Raw genomic sequence first — 23,432 nt, 5'->3', positions numbered from 1 at the left:
AGCACAGTATACATCTGTATATACCCCTTTATCTCTGGTGTTCTATAATAAAGGCATCTGCAGAAGTTAGTGGGTGTTTTGTGCCTCCAGCACAATATACACCTGTATCTACCCTTTATTGCGGTTCTCTAATAGAGCCATCTGCAGGGCTTAGTGGGTGTTGTGTGACTCCATTACAGTATACCCCTTTATCTCTGGTGTTCTATAATAAAGGCATCTGCAGGAGTTAGTGGGTGTTGTGTGCCTCCAGCACAATATACACTACCCAACTGCTGTTTTACCCAACTCCCTTCAGGCCATTACCATGTCTGGAAGGCCAGCAAGGAGAGGCAGGCAGGCGCGAGCCGATAAAAGAGACAACAGTGCTGGTCGTGGACGCGGTGCATTGTCATCAGCACGTGGCCATGGGACACGCTTGTCCTTCTTTTCGGCAGCTGGACATGTTGAACCGCAACATGCCAACGACTTGGTAGAGTGGATGACCAAGCCCTCTTCATCCTCCTCATCCTCTCTCACCCAGTCTCAGGGTACGAGCAAAGCAGCTGCCAACGCATAGACTTCCCTCGTCTCAATGTCATCACCAGTGACTCCTTCCCTAGACCCACCACGTCCTCCTGAGGAGTCTCCTGAACTCTTTGAGCACAGTGTTGGGTACATGCTCCAGGAGGATGCCCAGTGTTTTGTAGGCTCTGATGATGACACTCAGCTAGAGGAAGGCAGTAGCATGAATGCAGAGAGAGGGGATGCTCAAGAAGGACAGCAATCTGGCAGTCATGTTCCACAAGCTGCAGCATATTGCCAGGTTTGCTACAGCGATGAAGAGGGAGGGGATGATGAGGGCACTGACTCCACGTGGGTGCCTGGTAGGAGAGAGGAGGAGGAGGAGGAGGAGGCACATGTCCAACGAGGCAGGATGCCCTCCGGGGGCCAGCTTAGGGGCAGCACCCTGACAATCACAACGCAGAGCTCCGCCTGTGCAGGGCGCTGCCTCTGCGCGTTATTCTAAAAGTTCTTTGGTGTGGGCCTTTTTTGAGACGAGTGCATCAGATCGCACTGCTGCTATTTGCAACATATGTCTCAAGCGTATCTCGCGTGGCCAAAACATCAGCCGCTTGGGCACCACCTGCTTGACCAGACATATGTTGACCTGCCATGCAGCTCGTTGGCAAGCGTACCTCAAAGACCCACACCAAAGAACAAAACGGACCTCTCCTTGCTCCTCATCAGCTGGCATCTCCAACCCCACTAGACCTTCAGTCCTCTCTGAAACCTGCTCTGAGAGGAATGAAGGTGTAGAATTAGGTGTGTCACAGCCAAGTGCTTCTGGGCACTCTGCTAGCAGTACACCCACGTCCGATTATAGCAGGCAAATGTCCCTGCCCCAGCTGCTGGACCGGCGAAAGATGTTCACTCCCAGCCATCCACATGCCCAGCGGTTGAATGCTAGCTTGGCTAAATTGCTAGCACTTCAACTGCTGCCTTTTCAGTCGGTAGACTCGGCCCCCTTCCGTGAGTTTGTACAATGTGCGGTTCCTCAGTGGCAGGTCCCCAAACGCCACTTTTTCTCACGGAAGGCGATTCTGGCTCTCTACCGGCATGTGGAAGGCAATGTCCTTGCCTCGCTGGACAGGGCGGTCAGCGGTAAGGTGCATATTACCGCTGACTCATGGTCCAGCAGGCATGGACAGGGACGTTAACTGTCTTTCACGGCCCATTGGGTCACTCTTCTGGCAGCTGGGAAGGATGCAGGACAAGGTGCAGTAGTGTTGGAGGTTGTTCCGCCACCACGCCTCCAAAATGCTACTATTGGTTGCGACACACCTCTCTCCTCCACCCCCTCCTCCTCTTCTTCCTCCATGGCCTCTTCCAGTGCTCTGTCCTCAGAACCAGCGGTGGTCCGTAGGCGTTCCAGGGGCTACGTAAGTACGTAGGCAAAACTATGCCATGCCGTGCTTGCGTTGGTTTGTTTGGGGGACAGGAGCCACACTGGGGCGGATGTTTTGTCAGCTCTGCAGGGGCAGGCCGAGAGGTAGTTGACGCCACGCCAGCTTAAGCCAGGAATGGTGGTTTGCGACAATGGCACCAACCTCCTCTCCGCCCTCCGACAGGGACAATTGACCCATGTGCCCTGTGTAGCTCACGTCCTTAACCTGGTGGTGCAGCGGTTCTTGGGCAGGTACCCCAGCTTACAGGATGTCCTGAAGCAGGCCAGGAAAGTCTGTGTGCATTTCCGCTGATCATTTAATGCCTGTGCTCGGCTGGCTGAGCTCCAAAAGGAGTTGAACCTGCCCAAGAACCGCCTTTTATGTGACATGCCCACCAGGTGGAACTCAACGTTGGCCATGCTGCAGCGGCTGCACACGCAGCAGAGGGCCATCAATGAGTACCTGTGCGACTACGGCACCAGGACAGGGTCAGGGGAGCTCGGTTTTTTCCCCCCCCCCCGCCAGTGGGGCATGATCAGGGATGCATGCACTGTCCTGTCACCGTTTGAGGAGGCCACAAGGATGGTGAGCAGTGACAGTGCATGCATCAGCGACACTGTACCTCTTGTCCACCTCTTGGAGCATACGCTGCGTGGAATAATGGACAGGGCACTTGAGGCAGAACAGAGGCAGGAAGAGGACGTCCTTGCCTCACAAGGCCCCCTTTATCCAGACAGTGTTCCTGCTGTGCCACCCATCACACAGGAAGAGGATGAGGAGGAGGAAGAGGAGGATGATTGTGTCAGCATGGAGGTGGAGGCTGGCACTCAGCATCAGCAGCAGCAGTCTTGTAGGGATGATTTACAGTCTCAAGAAACACGTGGACTTGTACGTGGCTGGGAGGAGGTAGCTGCGGATCATGTTGCCCTTAGTGACCCAGAGGACTCCGGACCGAATGCCTCAGCTAACCTACGCTGCATGGCCTCCCTGATCCTGCAAAGCCTGCGGAAGGATCCTCATATTCTTCGGATCAAGGAGAGGGACCATTACTGGCTGGCCACTCTCCTTGATCCACGGTACAAGGGTAAGGTTGCCGACCTCATCTTGCCATCGCAGAGGGAGCAGAGGATGAGACATCACCGGGAGGCCTTGCACAAAGGTCTGTGCAACGCGTTCCCAGAGACTGGGAGGTTACAAACTCCTGGTCCTGGACAACGTGTTGCTGAGGCATCGGTCAGAAGGAGCGGTGGAGAAGGTGGCCGTCTGACTGATGCTTTCAGACAATTTTTTAGTCCGCAGCCCCAAGGTATGATCGGTTCCAGCAACCATCGCCAGCGTCTGATTTACATGGTGCAGGAATACCTAGGGGCAAGGTCAGACTTGGATACCTTTCCCACCGAAAATCCTCTGGCTTACTGGGTCTTGAGGATGGATCACTGGCCAGAGCTTGCACAGTATGCAATTGAGCTACTGGCCTGGCCTGCATCCAGCGTTCTTTCGGAACGCACCTTCAGTGCTGCTGGTGGCTTTGTTACCGATCACAGGGTGCGCCTGTCCACCGAATCAGTTGATCGACTGACCTTCATCAAGATGAATCAGTCTTGGATCACCCACAGCTACTAAGCACCTGAAGCTGATGTAAGCGAAATATCACATCCCTTCAAGACTGCCTATGCTGATGCTGAGTGACTGTCCTGTTATGTTGATTGTCTATCCTCTTCCTCCTCCGCTGATATGTTGGAAGAACATTTCTGGTTCTGGGTGATGCCATCCGCCCAATTTTTCTGCCCCTGTTTAACAGGGGCGTTTAATTACAATTTTTGATGCAATGCTTTGCAGCAGGGCGAATTCCTGCAATAAAACTAGAGTATATGGGAGAGGTTGCAGTGTGGTGGAACCAGCACCAGTGCCTAAGGCCCAATTTTTCTGTCCCTGTTTAACAGGGACATGTAATTACAATTCTTGATATAATATTTCACAGGAGGGCTCGTTCCTGTGCCCACCCAAAGTAACTGTGAGGACTTATAGTGTTGTGGCACCAGCACCACAACCACCAAAGGTCAATTTTTCTACCACTGTTCAACAATGGCATATAATTACAATTCTTGATATAATCGTTCACAGCAGGGCGCTCCAGCGCCCACCAAGAGTCACTTTGAGGGCTTACAATGTTGTGGCAAAACCAACACCTTGTTCTGCCATTTCTGCAGAGTATATAGGGCAGGCCCCTACTTTCAAACATCCAACTTACAAACATCTCCTACTTGCAAACGGAAGGAGACAACAGCAAGTGAGATGAAAAAAGATGGACGACAAAACAAATTATACAGGGGTGATAACCCTTCCCCATGTTTTCCAAAAAGCTTAAAAATAGTTTTTTTGACTGGAGCTACACTTTAAAAATGTACCAGTTGAAAATTACAAACAGATTCAACTTAACACAACAAACCTACACAGTCCCTGTCTTGTTTGCACCGCCTGTATACTGCTGTTCTGAGTATATAGGGCCTGGGGGCCACACGCATTTCCTTTTTTTAATATGGGTACGGGGTTTCCCTTAATATGCGTACAAGACCCAAAGGGGCTGGTAATGGGCAGGGAGGGCTACCCATGCCATTTTTCTCAATGATTTTCAACCATATTGCAGGAACCAGATATAACATTAAAACCGCAAGCAGTTTTTTAATGTTATTTCCGTTTAATGTCATTTTGTGCAGGGACTGTTCTAAACACGGAAAACACATGGCACTTCACAGGCATACTACAGACACCCCCCAGGCACCATATTTAAAGGAATATTTCACTTTTTTTTTCACTTTAATAGTCATTAACCACTTCCCACCCAGCCAATGCACATATACGGCCGGGTGGGAGCCATCTACTCCTGATAGGACGTTCAGATGCGCCCGTGTCACCCGGAAACGGCGCATCTCAGATCGGCAGGAGGGCTCTGTGATTGGCCCTCCTGATCACATGACGGCCGTGTCCAATCACGGCCGTCATGTGATGTAAACAAACAGCCGGTTGCTAGGCAATCGGCTCCTCCTCTCCTCACACAGAAGTCATTGCTGATGAGCTTTTTACTCACTGATCACTAGTCTAGTGTACACACAAATCACCACACAGTAAACACACCACACAGTATAAACACAATGTCCCCACACATGTCCCCAAAACATACATGTCCCCAAATAATAAAAACACATGTCCCCCACATATGTCCCACTGTTCCCATATGTCCCATATGTCCCACTGTTCTAAAATCACATGTCCCAATGATTATCTGCACACATATGTACGTGATCACCTGCACACATATGTACATGATCATTTGCGTACATATGTCCGTGATCACACAAACCAATTATTATACACTTAACGGAATTTTTTTTTACCAAAAACATGTAGCAGAATACATTTTGGCTTAAATTTATGACAAAATTTGATTTTATTGGATTTCTTTTAAAATAGAAAAAAGAAAATATTGTTTTTTTTTCCAAATTTCCGCTTTTTTGCGCTTATATCGCAAAAAATAAAAAACGGAGTCGTGAATAAATACCACCAAAATAAAGCTCTATTTGTGCGAACAAAATGATAAAAAATTTCATTTGGGTACAGTGTAGCATGACTGCGCAATTGTCACTGAAAGCGCTAGAGCGCTGAAAGCTGAAAATTGGGCTGGGAAGGAAGGGGGCGAAAGTGCCCTGTATTGTAGTGGTTAAAATCAGTGCTCCCGCCAAAACGGCCATTTTTAAAAACATTTTAGGCATTGACACATGTCCCCTGGGGCAGGAGCCAGGTCCCCAAACTCTTTTTAGGACAGTATCTTGCATATTAGCCGTTAAAATTAGCAGTTTTAATTTCGAACGTTTGAGTCCCATAGACTTCAATGGGGTTCTTAAAGTTCGTACGAATTTGGGGTCCGTTCAAAAGTTCTGGTGCGAACCGAAACAGGGGGTGTTCGGCTCATCCCTAATGGTATGTAATTAGACTTTTGGCTGGACACAAACCAAGCTTTGAGGGCTGTGTATTTCTGGTTGTACATCAACATTGGAATTCACTAAAACAGGAAGAGGAAGACCAAGTCTGTTTTAATTTATATAAATAAATATTCTGGGTTTTGTCTCCACATTGCAATACATATGGTTATTACTGTAAATGGATACACAATTCTGTTACGGTGTGAAAGGAAGATTTAAAAGATAAATGCTGTGTTATGAGACATTTACCCTGAATTCATAAAGAGTGTCATAGACACACTTTCCAATTTTGTCTCAATTTCATGCCACAGTTGTCGATGCATGTGACAGATTCATGTACCTTTAGGGAACAGGTAGAGAACACACCCCTCCACACAGCACACAGGAACAGAGCTGACACTGTCAATTAGCTGGAGCTCTCTTCCCTGTCACCTTTTTTTTCTTGGTGTCAGGACAACTTGACAGAAGTGACTTATGCTGATAACAGGAACAAGGCAGCATATAGAAATGACACTTACGGGGTTATTTACGAAAGGCAAAACCACTTTGCACTAGAAGTGCAAACTACAAGTGCAAAGTGCACTTGAATTTGCACTGAAAGTGCACTTGGAAGTGCAGGCGCTGTAGATCTGAGGGGAAGATCTGTAATGAGGGGAAGCTCTGCTGATTTTATTCTCCAATCATGTGCAAGCTAAAATGCTGTTTTTTATTTTCCTTGGATGTCCCCCTTGGATCTACAGCGACTGCACTTCCAAGTGCACTTTCATTGCAATTTCAAGTGCACTTTGCACTTGTGGTGCAAAGTGGATTTGCCTTTCCTAAATATCCCCCATATTCTCTGAAAAATGGCCAAGAAATCATAAATTCTGTCAGGGTATGTAAACTTTTGAGCACAACTGTACGTGATCCAGCACAAGAGAGCCGCTTTGTCGCCATACTCCTATGTGAGGCAGTTGGCAAGTAGGTTAAATGCCTCTAGTTTTGCAAACTATGAAATGGCGATAATTATTTAAAAAATTGTCGCAGGCATAGTGACACAATGGGAAACTGGCATGAATAAGAACCATCTGTCACATATGTCGGCATTGTTAATGAAACTGTTACAAGGCTTTCATGAGTTACTGTAGATGCAGGACTTTCTACTGGGCCAATACCACCAAAAAACAGCTTTGCAAATGCTCTTTTGAACTACCCCTTTAGAGCATAAAAATTATATGTATAGTGGTCTAAGACATACTTTATTTGAGGGGTATTTGACAGCAGAACAGTAAAAAAAAAAAAAAAAAAAAAAAAAAACCACAGATGGAATCCAGGAGTGGAAGTTTATTTGTCCCAGATTCAGGACAGTTTGCTAAATACTATTCTTTTCTTTGATTTAATGAGGTTGTTGAGCTGGTTGGTTAGATTACAAGATTAACTGAAGGAGGTCTGGTTATTCTTGGCTCTATAAAACTCCCAGCCTGCTCAAGATTTTTGCTCCACCTTGGAACCAGTTTTTCTGTGTAAGGCTGGGTTCATATTTATGTAATACCAGACATCGCATGTGAATTGCACCACAATGCTGTGCAGATCACATGCAATGTATATGCGATGCAAATTCAGCCATGCAGTTTGTAAAGTGCAGGACCCTTTTTTTGTTCCACACTGGAATCGGATTGCATGGGTGTTCAAGCTCATGCAATCCGATTCCACAGTTGGCACTACATTCTGCGAACTGATTTGGGGGTGTCATTAATTTTCTATTGACACCCTCAGCAGTTTGCAGATGTTAGTGTGAACTACCTGCACGTCAGATGCAATGTGGGAACCCGCACAAGAATCACTGTGGTTCCCGCATCGTACCAGTGTAAACCGAGACTGTGGGGCATTGGACTACCTGTGTGGTGAAAGCCCATGTTGGTTTGGCAAGGACTTTGGGTTTAGAAAGAGTTAGGCACCCGGGCAGGAGTCAGTTGCTCCAGGTCTTAGCCAGGAAACCCTGTGTTTTAGTAAGTCACCAAGTGGCAAGGATTTATTTTCTTTTTTGTTTTGTTTTGCTCTAGTCTAGTGTTTATTGTAAATAAACAGCATGTGTTTTTCACCAGGAACTGCTGTTTGCTTTGCCCGTTTAAAGTGTTAACTCATCCAGGTAGTCATGCATCACTCACAAGCCTCACAGGTACCTTGGAAACATGTTTTGTTTTAAAACCACAATAAAAGAATAAACCTTTAAACCTTTGTTGGATAATACCCTTGTTGGCTTAGGGCCAGCTCACACCACACGCAGTCCAGTGCGTTTTTTCATCTCCATCAAAAACGCATGGAAAGTTGGTTATATGGTTTCCAATGGCATAGTTATTTAAAAAGAGTAAACACAGTTGATATATAATACATGGCTTCAGCCAAACACTAACCATGAGTGAAAGAAACGTTTTTGTGTTATCATTCATATTCTCTGAAAAATGTCCAAGAAATCATAAATTCTGCCAGGGTATGTAAACTTTTGAGCACCATTGCAGTCAGTTCCAGGGCTTTCCAGTTCCAGAAAAAAACAAAACAAAGAACATACTGCATTTTCCTGCACTGGACTGTACTGGAACGCAGTAAAACGCATCAAAAATACACAGGAATGCATCAAAAACTCATGGGACCCCAGTACATCCGGAAACGCATCATAAACGCAGCAAAAATACACCGGAATGCAACAAAACTCGCTAAAAAAAAACACGTATTCAGAAATGCATGGATCTGGAGTGCATTTTTGTGGTGTGAACCAGCCCTTAAAGTGGTTGTAAACCCTTACACCCAACTTTGACCTACAGGTAAGCCTAGATTAAGGCTTACCTGTAGGTCAAAGAAATATCTCCTAAACCTACACGGTTTAGGAGATATTTGCTGAAAGACAGGCACTGCTGTCAATGGCGATATGCCGCGAGTGGCGGCTCCCGTGTGCATGTGCAGGAGTGACGTCATTGCGGCTTCGCCGAATGACAGCGGCGGAGCAGCGAGACCCACCGAGAAGATCAATGCTCTGAACTACAGGGGACATCGGTGACTTCGCTGGCTCCTGTGTCAGGTAAGTGACACATAATGGGCTACTATGAGATGCATAGTAGTCCATTATGCTTTACCTTTGCAGGGAATCAAAGAGGAAGTAAACCCTGATGGGTTTTACTTCTTCTTTTGCTCGCTGCAAAGCCTGCAAATGAAAAGCATAATGAGCTAGTATGCATTGCAGACTAGCCCATTATGTGCCACTTACCTGCAAAAGAATCCAGCAATGTTCCCTGTGTAGGCAGTGTCCATCTTCTGGCCCCTCTTCCTTCCGGCCACGGACTCCGGCTCTGTGAGTCGCAGGAGCCGTGTGACGTCACTTCCGCACACAGGAGCATTTCGTTTTGTTTCTTCCCCGCGCATGCACCGTTTTCAGTGGACTACAAGTGAAGTGAATTTTCAGTGGACTACAAGTGAAATATCTCCTAAACGGCACACGTTTAGGAGATATTTACACTACCTTTATGTAAGCCTTATTCTAGGCTTACCTATAGGTAGAAGTCGTAAAAGTGGGTTTACAACCACTCTATTTAAAGTTTTAGATATCTTATCACCAAGCATTAAATTGCATTGTAGTGGATTATCATACCGTGAGTATGCTTATGGTTATCTAGCCATAATTATCATAGGTGATTATAATACTTAATTTTAAATTAACAATGAATGTATTACCACTGAACATAGAATACCAATGGTGCACCGAAATGAAAATTCTGGTGCCAAAACGAAAATCGAAAATTCAGAATACACTTGTCCGGAACTGAAATGGACAGCTTTATATATATATATATATATATATATATATATATATATATATATATATATATATATATATATATATATAATCCTGCTTGCTCTATTTTTGGTGCATATTTGGTCAGTTAAGAAAAAAAAAAATAAAAAAAAAAAAACATACACTAAAAATGCATCTCCCTATTGAAATGCATTGAAATTGGAGCAAAAATGCATAAAAAAAATGCACCCGTGTTGACACCTTTTTTCTTTCAGCACAACGCTAAAAAAAAATCCTATTCTGGCCCGATAATTTCTGATGGTGTTATTTGAATTTACGTTATAATCACAATATTGCCTTGGATGCCAGAGGATCTAGTACTGGTGCATCTTACAATCTAGGGGGAGAATGACTGGATGAATAAATGTTGAAGAACGATCAAGGTGTCCAGATACAGGTAGATATTAGACCTAATAATAGCAGAGATTAAAAAAAGAGAGACACTGCAGTTATTTAGTAAAGGAAAATCCACTTTGCACTGCAAGTGCACTTGGAAGTAAAGTCGCTGTAGATCTGAGGGGGACATGCAAGGAAAATAAAAAACAGCATTTTAGCTTGCACATGATTGGATGATAAAATCAGCAAAGCTTCCACTCATTTCAGATCTACCCCTTAGATTTAGAGTGACTGCACTTCCAAGCGCACTTTCAGTGCAAAGTGGATTTACCTTTCGTAAATAACCCCCATTCTGTTGACCCTTTAAAAAAGCTTTAGTAAGGCCTCATGCAAAACATGTAATTTGGTTTTGAGCATCAATTCATTGTGGAACTGTAAAGAAAAGGATAAAAAGATTCATAAGGAGCATGGAGGGCCTCAACTATAAGAAAAAAATAGCTGAACGGAATTTACTCTACTTTGGGAACATGCAATTTAACAGATGGCATATGATCACTATAAAATACATAAATGGTCTATATGCACCTGGAGGAAAATATGTTTAATCTCTGCATATGGAATGGGATCTTTACAGAGCTGTAAAAACAGATTAGTCTTCCACAGAAGTCATTTCCAGCCAACTCAGTACATTGATTCACAAAAGGGTGCGTTTATAAATGCACAGAATCACAGAATATTACAAATTAAAAGAAATAATATTGTAGAATGTTGATCTAAGGCATGGTTTCTCAACCAGGGTTCCGCGGAACCCTAAGGTTCCTCCAGAGGTTGCTAGGGGTTCCTTAAGCAATGAACAATTTCTGCCTCTAAGGTAATTCTTCCTAATGACCACACGTGTATAGTTGGCTACACACTATAGAATTTTTATTTTTTTTTTCTTGTACAACTTTCCTTTAGGTTTACCAAAACCATGTATTATGAAGGTCAAACCTAAACACTTTCAAATTGTATGCAATCATCCAGACCCCTGCACTACATAGTTAAAGGAAATTGAACAAAAATGGTATAATATATCACACTAATGTATCATAAATTGTAGATATAGTCATTTTTAGCAGGGATTCCCTGAGAACAGAAAGTTATTTCAAGGGTTCCTCTGTGTGGAAAAGGTTGAGAAAGGGCAATTTAGGGAATATGCAGTATTCAGTTGCCTTTTGGGATACCAAGGAGGAGCAAGAAGCAGCACACTTTTTTCACTATATTCAAGATACATTGAAACAATACCACCGACATGCTCTGGTGGATACAAATGACAAGCTGTTCACTTTATGCAAAGTTGTTAAAAAACACTTTCTCCACCTTAGGCTTCATGCACATGGCCATACAGGGGATGCGCAGACATATGCTCTGAACGGAGCCCAGTGTGTGTTCAAAGCACACATCCATGCGGGCGCTTTAAGCCACATCTCCTAATTCACCTCAGTGGACAGCAGTACATGGCAGCTGATGGTCTTGGAATGTGATTACACAGGCTATGCATGCTGTACAGTCATGTGCATGAACAGGTACACTGCCCAAAAGCCTTGAAAACGTGTCCAGCATCCCAACATGGGCGGTGCAGTGGTGTAGTGGTTAGATCTTTCACCTAGCAGCAAGAGAGTCACTGGTTGGAATCCCAACCATGTACTCCCTGTGCCTGCGTGGGTTTTCTCTGGGTACTCCGGTTTCCTGCCACACTCCAAAGACATGCTGGTAGGTGAATCGGCTCCTGTCAAAATTGTCCCTAGTATGTATGTATGAATGTGAGTTAGGGACCTTAGATTGTAAGCTTCTTGAGGGTAGGGACTGATGTAAATTAACATTGTATATGGAAAAATGCTGCATAAATTGACAGTGCTATGTAAGTACCTGAAATAAATATATAAACAAGTATATACAAGATATGGAACACCACGAGAGCAAGCTTGACCTGCATGCAGCACCATCCTGTCTTCAAACATAACATTGTTCCAGAACCATAGTCATACTTTAAGGAGAAACCCACATCCAATTCACATGACAGGAGATTGTGACCGGCTCTCTATGGAGCCGGTTCACATATCTCCAGAGCGGCTTGCTCAGGCGTGCTGTGCGTCTTTGGCTCCATTTCAGGGCCAAATTCAGGCAAAAACGGGGTCCTGATCCATCCCTGAAACAGAACAGGGACGCACCGGACCCCCTGCTGCGAGCCGCATCTGTCGGGGGTGAGAACCCAGCCTAAAGGAAGTTTCCCTTATCAGTTACTAAACTTTATTTTATGCAATAGTTAGAAACTCTACAGCTTATAAACACACAACAAACTCAGGGTGTAGATGCTGAAAACTGTATAGCACAAAATTAAAATGATAAATGCTCAAGATTTTACTGTAAATCCTTTGTGGTATCAAGTCATAGAAAACAATGCTCACCCAGAACTTTCCAGACTCATCAAGTTTGCAGAGCCACTTCATTCTTGCAGTTGGTACAAAAACACTTAAGCCATATGGGAATACGTGAAGGAAATCAAGGCAAGTTTTTAAAATGTAAACAGCAGTTCAGAATGTGTTTTAGACAAAACTCCCCAAAGTGAGTCACTGTTGTTCTGTGATATAATCTATATTTCAAGCTTCAGCAACATTCCAAGATCTTCCTCTCATTGTCCGAACCCATTTGTTAAGTTTCCTTTTCACTCCATTAATGCAGCATTACGCCAACAATCAAACCCTGCCAGAAAAAGATGCAGATGTTGAATGGGCAATGACAGTCAGCGACAGAATGAAATAAAATAGAAACAATGGCACAAGGAAATAATAAATAAATTAAGAACTAATGTTTAAACAGTCTGTACAGCCTCTAGTGGCAGATCAGTTGAAATCAATATATGATCTACACATAGGGGGTTATTTACTAAAGGAAAATCCACTTTGCACTGAAAGTGCACTTGGAGATAAAGTCGCTGTAGATCAGAGGGGGACATGCAAGGGAAATAAAAAACTGCATTTTAGCTTGCACATGATTGGATGATAAAATCAGCAGAGCTTCCCCTCATTTCAGATCTACCCCTTAGATTTAGAGTGACTGCACTTCCAAGTGCACTTGCAGTGCAAAGTGGATTTGCCTTTTGTAAATAACCCCCATAGAGTAGGATAAACCTTGGGACTTTTAGGGAACCAAAATATATGATATGGGTGGGAAGTAAACCAGCCTGCAGAAATTTGGCGTTCGTAGAAAACACATAATTTTATTTAAAAAAAAATTGTACTGAGAAAATACACACGCTGTCATTTCTGAACTGTTCTGAAAATGCCAGTTGGCAGCTTCAAGCTTTAGGGTCCGTTCACACAGGGGCAACACGACTTTGAGCGAGACTTTGGGAGGCAACTTGGACACGACTTGAGTATGAATCACAGCACGACTTGAGGCAACTTACAAGGCAACTTGAAGTTGCTTCCAGGAGAGGAGACTTTACCAGTGGCCAATCACATAATAATCAGCTCTGTGGGAGGGAGGGGTTTGCCTAGAAAACTATTTTTACTTTCTGGAAAGTTGCTTCAGTTAAGACAGGAGATCAGACTTGGAGGCAACTTCTATTGAAATCAATGGGTACAAGTTGCCTAGAAGTCGGATTGAAGTAGTACAGGAACCTTTTCTTAAGGCGGAGCGACTTCAGTAGTGTACATTAAGGGCCGGTTCACACTGCAGGCGAGGCGAGGCGACACCGACTTGCCTCGCCGCGACCTGCCGCAACCTCAGCGGCAACTTGCAGATGACTTCTGTATAGAAGTCAATGCAAGTCGCCCCGAGGTCGCACAGAAGTAGTACAGGAACCTTTTTTCTGAGTCGGAGCGACTCGAGTCGCTCCTCTCAGAACGGTTCCATTGTACAGAACGGGGGCGACTTGTCACACTGCGGCGAGGCGAGTCGTGTCGCCTCGCATCGCCCGCAGTGTGAACCGGCCCTAAGACGGCTCTCATTCACTTACATTGATTTTATCATGTTGTGCGACTTGAGGCAACTTGGGACGACTTCAAGTCGGATCCAAAGTTGCTCCTGTGTGAATGGACTCTTAATATTTTTAGAGCCACAAACCCGGAATAGTTATACAAAACAAGTAATGACTTTTCTCTGGATTCATCTGAAGTGTTGACATGTGATTGCATGGCTTTGTCAGTCACCTGGCTTGCTTTATCAACAAGCCCTGTCAGTAAGAGTTATCACTGCATTCCTTTCTAGATGTACTCAGCGTGCACCTAATATGAAAACATTTCACATAGAGCACACCTAGAAAGAAATTCAACAAAAGCTCTTATTGCGAAATTCCAGGAACTTTTTTAACCTTGAAAAAACCCACTGAATACGCGGTCTTAAAAACCACCCAAGCTGACTTATAGCGTATGTCAAGGCAAAATATGAAAAAAAAAAAAAAAAAAAAAAACACACACACACACATTGTACATCTCCGCATTAAATGAACAGTTTCCCATGTTTTATGACATTGACCACTTCCCATCTCACACCAGTACACCCCCTATGGACCAGAACAGTTTTTACATATCTGTTATGGACCCGTTTATTCGCCAAATAAACAAAGTAATACATACAGTATATTGTTTTTTTCTCTCTTATTGGTTGAACTAGATGGACTTGTGTCTTTTTTCAAACTGACTTACTATGTAAAGACAAACAAGGATCCTTTTTGTGATATTGTATTGCAAAATGATTTTTAATCCAATCCTTACAAATAAAATGTAACAAGACTAAAAGAAACCTCACTTTCTTCTTTTTTTTTGACAAGTATAAACTTTTTTGTTAAAGTATAAATTAAATCAAGTTGTTTTTTTTTTTTTTTACGGTCACATTTAAACAAAGTGCAAAATAAAAAAACATGAACAAAGTGAATAAACAAAACAAAAATAAAAAAAGATTAAATATTTAGGGTTAATAAGCTAAAAAAAAAAATCATATAAAAAAAAAAAAAAAAAAAAAAAAAAAAAAAAAAGAAAGAGAAGCTTTTTCAGTTTTTTTTTTTTTACTTGTCAAGATGCTTTAAAAGACAGGATCTGCAGTTGAAGCTATCTCTTTGATCTGCAGATGAATGAAAGAGTGGGTACAAAAGTAACAATATTAGTTTGTTATATCTCTATTTCGATAAACGATGATCAGACAATTTTTTTTTTTTTTTTTTTTTTTTTTTTTTTTACAGTAGCAGATGTAAGAGCTACTGTATGTACACAGTAACTCCCAGCTTCATTTTCCGAGCTGAGAATTGCTTTATTAATAAAAAGGTGACTATAGGTGGCTGATCACTTGTCTTGACTCTGAAGGAGTGGAGACAGAATCTGGGTAAGAGGACACCTCTGGTGGAAAAGGGGGAATACCCCAGGACCTGGTATGGTCCTTACTGCACATTCATCCAGCAAGCCTTCCATTCACCCAGAGCATTGGTGATTGTGGTTTTAAAGGGGTAGCATGGGAAACAAGTTTTTAATTTGTTGAGAACATTGGGGATTTGTAAACTTAAAGAGAAGACGCATGTTGATTGTTGTTTCTTTCATGACTAAGCCTATTTTTGACATTTGGTGTTTACAAGTTATAATCCATATTTTTTGCTAGAAAATTACTTGGAACCCCCAAACATTATATATATATATATTTTTTTTTAGCAGAGACTCTAGAGAATAAAACGCCGATTGTTGCAATATTTTATGTCACATGGTATTTGCGCAGTGGTGTTCTAAACGCAACTTTTTGGGAAAAGGGACACTTTCATGAATTAAAAAAAAAGAAACAGTAAAATTAACCCCATTTTTTTTGCATAATGTGAAAGATAATGTTACGTCAAGTAAATAGATACCAAACATGTCACACTTTATAATTGCATGCACTCGTGGAATGACGACAAAGTACGGTACCTAAAAATCTCAATAGGCGACGCTTTAAAAAATGTTTGCGGTTACCAGGTTAGCATTACAGAGGAGGTCTAGTGCTAGAATTATTGCTTTTGCTCTGACGATCACAGCGATACCTCACATATGTGATTTGAACAGCGTTTACATATGCGGGCGTGACTTTCGTATGCGTTTTCTTTGCTTTGCAAGCTCGTGGGGACAGCGGGCGCTTTAAAAAATGTAATTTATTTTTTTATTTATTGTAAAATGAATAAATTGTTTAAAAAAAAAAAAATTGATCACTTTTATTACTGTCACAAGAAATGTAATCCCTTGTGACAGTAATACAGTAATAGGTTGAGACAGGTACTCTTTATGGAGTGTTGGGGGGTCTAAAAGACCTCCAATCCCTCCATTATACTTCAAAGTATTCAGATCGCTGAAAACGGCGATTCTGAATACTGTATATTTTTTTAAGACCGGCGCCATTGGCAGCCGAGTAAACGGGAAGTGACCTCATGACGTCGCTTCCGTGTTTACTATTAGGAGACTGGAACGAAGCCGGTTACGGCTTCATTCCAGTTCCTCCCCAGCAGCCGGAGGCGTCGGTTCGTGAATCGGTGCTCCCAATTGAACGGGAGCACCGGTAACAGCGGCAGGAGGCAGGATGCCCCCTCCCGCTCCTCCGGCATAACAGCCGACCAGCTTTTAGCCGCTTCGGTTGTTATGGCTGGATAGCCAATCGCCCGCCGTAAAAAACGGTACCGGGATGATGCCCGCAGGTGTGGGCATCATCCCGGTATACCCCCTGGAAGCCGAGTACGCACATCTGCGTACGCTCGGCGGGAAGGGATTATGTGAGTGTAATAGTGTATGTGATTTAGATCAAAACACGCTGCATAATTTTTCTGCTCTTTTTCTCGGTATCTGCCGTGAGAATTCGAAGGGTGAAAAATTTGTATATGCATATATATTCTTTGTTCCGTGTTGAGATCGGCCATTAGTCTTTGAGAGGTGAAATAAGTCATGGAGCTACATACCTATGTTTCATCAAGGGAGAAATATTATCAACACCTGCTGGATGGAATTTGGATGAACATATAGTGGAAACGGAGAAGGAACCGAATAAGGGTGCAAAGGGGTGTAGTGGGTAGCACTCTTACTTAGCAGTAAAAAGGGTCACTGGTTCAAATCCCAACCACGGCACTACCTGTCTGGAGTTTGCATGTTCTCCCTGTGCCTGCGTGGGTTTCCTCCGGGTACCCCGGCTTCCTCCCACACTCCAAAGACATGCTGGTAGGTTAATTGGCTTCTGTACAAAAATTGGCCCTAGTATATGAATGGGGACCTTGGATTGTGGGCTCCTTGAGAGTAGGGACTGATGTGAGTGTGCAGTTTACAGGGATAGGGACAATTGTACACACTCACTCAGGTTGAATTGGATGGACTGGTGTCTTTATTTTATTTTTATTATTATTATTTATTTTATTATTTAACTATGCAAGGGAAGTTTCTCAAAAGCCCACTACATCAAATGTGCAGCGCTAAAACTATAAAATAAATAAAAAATGAGTATTGAACAGATAACTCATGCATATATGCTAAAAATGTGAAAAAACATAAAGTATAATATTTAAAGTGCACGTGCTATGTGTGGTGCATCCAAATGGCAATAGAAAAAAAAAGTCCATGATGCAAACATAAACATAGAACAAAAAGGTACAATCTTAATAAAAAGTACAAAAACTATATGTAGGAAAAGTGCCTGTGATAAATAATATTATCAGTTTGGTAAGATCCTCCTAAGATTCCTCTTTCATGTAGTGGTTAGTGATGACTTAAATGCTGCTACAAAGATCACCCCTGATCACAAGCCAATTTCCTTAGTGAAGAAGGTGAAGCTGTATTCACTTCAGTCATCTAATTATGTGCAAGAAAAAGTTTGTAGTTTTTCTTTTTTTTTTTTTTATATCTCCATTGAATTTGATTGGGTATAGAAAATGAATATAACTTTCCTTATTCACTAAACAAAGTTCAGGAACTTTATATTTATTTTCTATACCCAATCATATTCAAGGGATATATAAAAAAAAAAAAACAATGAAAGAACTTTGCTTGCACATAATTAGATGACTGAAGTGAATACAGCTTGACCTTCCTCACTAAGGAGATTGCTGGTGACCAGGAGGAAATTGGCTTGTGATCAGGAGTGATCTTTGTAGCAGCATTTAAGCCATCACTAACCACTACATGAAAGAGGAATCACAGGAGGATCTTCCCAAGCTGATATTATTTATCACAGGCTTTTTTTTTTTTTTTATAAAGTCCTTAAGGTGAGGGTACATCTGGTGGGGAGTGCGTGCACACCAAATGAAGAAAACACCATCACGGTTTATTATGTTTGGACTGTTGCAATATTAAAGTGGTTGTATAGCCAAATTGGGGACTTTTACCTACAGGAAAGCCTATAATAAGGTTTACCTGTAGGTAAAAAAAAATATCTCCTAAACCTATACTGTTTAGGAGATATGACTGCAGCGGCGCATGCGCACAGGGGATTCCCGGCTGGAAGCCCGGCAGACGCCGGACCCTGCCGGAGAGAAATGCATGCGCACGGGAGTAACAATATCGCGGCTCCGGCCACTCACAGCGCCAGAGCCACGATACCCGGAAGAAACGCAGAGGGAACATGTCAGCTTCCTCGGCGTGGATTGGGACAGATGTCGGGGCCTCGTTCTAAGGTAAGTATTTCATAATGAGCTAGTATGCGGTGCATACTAGCTCATTATGCCTTTTGCTTTGCAGGTGAGGAAAAAAAATAATAATAATTCAGCGGGTATACAACCGCTTTAAGGATTTTTTGTGCAGTATACGGAGCAAGTGCACTCTTCCTACATATAGTTTTTGGACTTTTTATTAAGATTGTACCTTTTTGTTCTATGTTTGTTTTCATAATGGACTTTTTTTTTTCTATTGAGAATTGGGTGCACTACATGTAGCACGTGCACTTTAATTATATATTATACTTAGTTTTTTTCACTTTATAGGATATATGCACGAATTATTAGTTTAATATTCATTTTTTTTTTTATTTTATAGTTTTAGTGCCACACATTTGGTATAGTAGTTTGTGTTATCACATTTGGGAAGTATGGGTAGTGTTGGTAGCTACTTTATTTGTATAATTTTTTATTTTTGTTATCGCTGCACTCTAGTGTGCACCTAATAATAATAATAATAATAAAAACATTTCACATAGAGCACACCTAGAAATCTCTTATTGAGAAGTCCCAGGCACTTTTTTAACCTTGGAAAAAAAACCATTGAATACTCTGTCTTAAAAACCACCCAAGCGGACTTGTAGCATATGTCAAGGCAAAATATGGAAAAAAACAAAAACCAACATATACACACATTTAGTACATCTCCGCATTACATGAATAGTTTCCCATGTTTTATAACTTTGACCACTTCCCATCTCACACCAGTACACCCCTTATGGACCAGAACAGTTTTTACATGTTTGCTGTGGACCTGTTTATTCGCCAAATAATTAATACATACAGTATATTGTTTTTTTTTTTCTCTCTTATTGGTTGAACTAGATGGAATTGTGTCTTTTTTTCAAACTGACTAACTACGTAAAGACAAAACAAGGATCCTTTTTGTGATATTGTATTGCAAAAATGATTTTTGATGCAATCCTTACAAATAAAATGTAACAAGACTAAAAGAAACCTCACTTTATTCTTTTTTTGACGAGTATGCATTAAACATTTTTTTTTGTTAAAGTATAAATAAAATCAAGTTTTGTATTTTTAGGGTCACGTTTAAACAAAGTGTAAAATAAAAAAATTATGAACAATAGTGGGCGGAATAGTGCTCCATCGTTGGTGTCAGTAAGAGGAATAGTGCCCCATCGTTCGTGTCAGTAAGAGAAATAATGCCCCATTGTTGATGTCAGTAGCAGGAATTATGCCCCATTGTTGGTGTCAGTGGGAGGAATAGTGTCCCAAGAGCCACTTAAAGGCAAAGAGCCGCATCTGGCCCTCGGGCCACAGTTCGGAGACCGCTGATATAGCCTATACTATATTATAAATTATAATTCCTGGACACAAGATATTTTTATTGTTTGTTTTTTCACATTTTGTGCTCTTTTACACTTTGTTCACATACACGGCAAGTTTTTCACAGGAAATTCTTTTTTCGTTTTGGATGGGAAAAAAAGAGGTTATTTGGTGGTTTGTCCATACACCTGTCTTTGCACACACAAGATGGGCAGGTGGTCCATGCATCTGCATGTAGGAAGTTCCATTCATGTCTATTGGAACATAACTGCTAGTCCCAATTTGACAGCTACCTCGGTGCATGTCCTCAAATGCAGACAAGTGTGCGTTTATGGGCACGCACCCGCATGGTTGTCAAATTGGGACCAGTGGCTGTGTCCCTGCAGCCGCTACATTCCAATACACATGAATAAAACTGCCTGCACACGGATGTATGAGCACCTGTGCAACCCATGCAGGGAAAGATAGCCCTTCACACAAGTGTAGAAAATAGATAGAAATAGATTTGATTATAGAAATAGATTCGCCTGTGTGAATGAGGCCAAATAATGCAGCTCAAAAACATGAAAAACACACACTGCAATGTGTTACTGCTGTGCAACAGTGTACAACCCAGACTTGTGGTAATATCCATGCGCAACTCTTGTAGGTTTTCCCTGCTTTGTTTTAAGGTAACCAAATAGTAAATTATCTCTAAAATATAAAAGGCTATGTAAATATACAAATACACATTTAAACAGCTATACACTGGAACCTACATATATTTATGATGTGTGTGTGTGTGTGTGTAAAATATTCATCCTCATTAACTCTGGTTTAGCAGAGCTAGCAATACCCACATAAACATAGAGAATATGAGTTCCTCTTATTACTGTCAGAAGTCAGCTTGCTGTGTGCTGTAGGGAAAGTAGTAACGTACAAAATACAGTGTTATGCCATGTAAACAAGGCTAATACATACCCTGGAGGTCTCTAGGACACGCAGAAATCCCTACATATGATCTCAATGCCTTCTGTTCCTTTAGTGCACATAGTATTCCCTCTCTGCTCCTATTTCATGCTTATGCTTTGTCAAGGGCGGGCTGGGAGGCAAGACTAAGGCTAAAGTTTTAGCTGGTTGGAGGCATGTGCTGGGAAGGTGGAGCTCACACAGAACATATGTGACAAGAGATAACTATTCCAAGCTATATACACTAGATGCATGGTGTTGCTACTATTGCACTCACACCATGTGGGCTCAGTTACATGGGAGAGTTGGAAATATGCCATTTAGCTCATAATGACAGTTACCTCAGTTAAAGTCAGTGTATTGGAGATGAAAATGTCACGCTTGCAAGCAATTTAAGTTTCACATGTGAAGCTGTATTTCCACGCTATTGTTTTTAAAAGTATGTGGCTGACCTCTGATATTACTTACTTCGCTACTTTAGAATGTGCAACATTTCACTCATGGGAAGGGGGTTGATACAATTAACCACTTAACCACTTCAATACAGGGCACTTAAACACCTTCCTGCCCAGACCAATTTTGAGCTTTCAGCGCTGTCGCACTTTGAATGACAATTGCGCGGTCATGCTACACTGTACCCAAATGAAATTTTTATCATTTTTTTCCCCACAAATAGAGCTTTCTTTTGGTGGTATTTGATCACCTCTACGGTTTTTATTTTTTGCGCTACAAATAAAAAAATACCGAAAATTTTGAAAAAAAAAATGTTTTTTTTTGTTTCAGTTTAAAAACTTTGTAAATAAGTACGTTTTCTCCTTCACTGATGGGCACTGATGGGGCTACACTGATGGGCACTGATAAGGTGGCACTGATGGGCACCAATGTGGCACCAATGAAGTGGCACTGATAGGCGGCACTGATGGGCGACACGGATGGGCGACACGGATGGGCGACACGGACGGACACTGATAGGTGGCACAAATTGGCACTGATAGCTGGCACGGATGGGCGACACGGATGGGCATGGATAGGCGGCACAGGTGGGCATGGATAGGCGGCACAGGTGGGCATAGATAGGCGGCACAGGTGGGCATGGATAGGCGGCACAGGTGGGCATGGATAGGCGGCACAGGTGGGCACTCATAGGCGGCACAGGTGGGCACTCATAGGCGGCATCGGTGTTATAGTAATGGATGCCAATCAGTGCCAAACAATAATGCATGCCAATCAGTGATGCCCATTGTGGCCACTGATTGGCATCCATTATGGGCACTGATTGGCACCCATTGTGCTGACTGGCACCCTGGTGGTCTAGGGAGGATTATGGATTTTTATTACCTTTTCCCTGGTGGTCTAGTGGTGTCCCTGGTGGTCCAGTGTGGGCATCCTCGGGGGGGCTGTGCTGATAATCGATCAGCACAGACCCCCCCTGTCAGAGGAGCAGCCGATCGGCTCTCCTCTACTCGCGTCTGACAGACGCGAGTGAGGGAAAGCCGATCACCGGCTCTTCCCATTTACACTGTGATCAGCCGTGATTGGACACGGCTGATCACATGGTAAAGAGTCTCCGTCGGAGACTCTTTACCGAGATCGTAGTTGCCGGGTGTCAGACTGACACCCCGCAACAACGATCGCCGCGATGCGCGCCCCCGGGGGCGCGCAGCGGCTCATAATCCTAATCACGTCATATGACGTCCGGTTAGGATTATGAAACCACTTTGCCGCCGTCAATTTGTAATAGGGCGGGCGGCAAGTGGTTAAGGACCGAGCCTCTTTCTGAGATTTGTTGTTTACAAGTTAAAAACAGTTTTTCCTGTCGCATCATGGCAGCATACACTCTGGGCTGTGACTCCGCCTCCACAACCTGATAGGACCACATAGCTATAAGATGATTACTTTTACTTTTCCTTACTGCTTCGCCCCAGCCAGGTTCTAGCCTCTCCTGGGTGAAAGTCCGTACCGGTACAGCCTCTAAACGAAGTTAAATGGAAGGAACCCCACTCTGGTGATCTCAGGGGTATGTTACAACTCTCTGTGACCTTGGATAAAAGCCTTAAACAAGCTTAAGTTGCTATAATTGTCTTCGGTTTGAGTCTTAAATAGGCTCTGGTATTGCTGCTCAGTCTCCATGATAAAGCCTTAAACAGGCTTAACAGTGTACCATAAAGTGCTCTGGCATATAAGCCTTAAACAGGCTTAGCCAAACTGCAGTGGTCTCCATATCCTTATTTCTATGTACCTGTTTTTTTTGGGGTTTTTTTTTTTTGCCTTTTGTTTCCCCTCCGTGCCTGGGCGGTCTCCTGGGCTCTGTGGTCCTTCTAGGATTGCTGGGATGTGTTCTGAGCGTCCCAGCGCTTCCGCGCATGCGCAGTATGGCAGCTCTGGGCATTCTGTTAGCTTTGCCAGTGCTCAAGATGGCGCCGGTCACCGTGTGGCGCTACTGC

The 23,432-nt window shown here is 42.9% G+C and overlaps 1 protein-coding gene across 1 annotated transcript in view; it reads right to left on the bottom strand.

Annotated features, from left to right (window-relative positions):
- LOC143924555 (multidrug resistance-associated protein 1-like) overlaps positions 1 to 21,117 on the bottom strand; it is a 435,651-nt gene extending 414,534 nt beyond the window's left edge. Inside the window, exons 1-2 of the mRNA XM_077448932.1 lie at positions 21,001 to 21,117; positions 12,515 to 12,809 (exon numbers count right to left, since the gene is read on the bottom strand). Coding sequence (XP_077305058.1) covers positions 12,515 to 12,556 — 42 coding nt within the window. The 5' untranslated portion in view covers positions 12,557 to 12,809; positions 21,001 to 21,117. The remainder of the gene's footprint in view (positions 1 to 12,514; positions 12,810 to 21,000) is intronic.
- Between the last annotated feature and the right edge of the window lie 2,315 nt (positions 21,118 to 23,432).

This window comes from Lithobates pipiens, unplaced genomic scaffold (assembly GCF_037356315.1).
Source record: "Lithobates pipiens isolate NorthernLeopardFrog02 unplaced genomic scaffold, aLitPip1_a1.2 Scaffold_22, whole genome shotgun sequence".
Taxonomy (NCBI): domain Eukaryota; kingdom Metazoa; phylum Chordata; class Amphibia; order Anura; family Ranidae; genus Lithobates; species Lithobates pipiens.
Note: the sequence above shows the minus strand (reverse complement) of the source record. Positions and strands in the feature narration are given on the sequence as shown.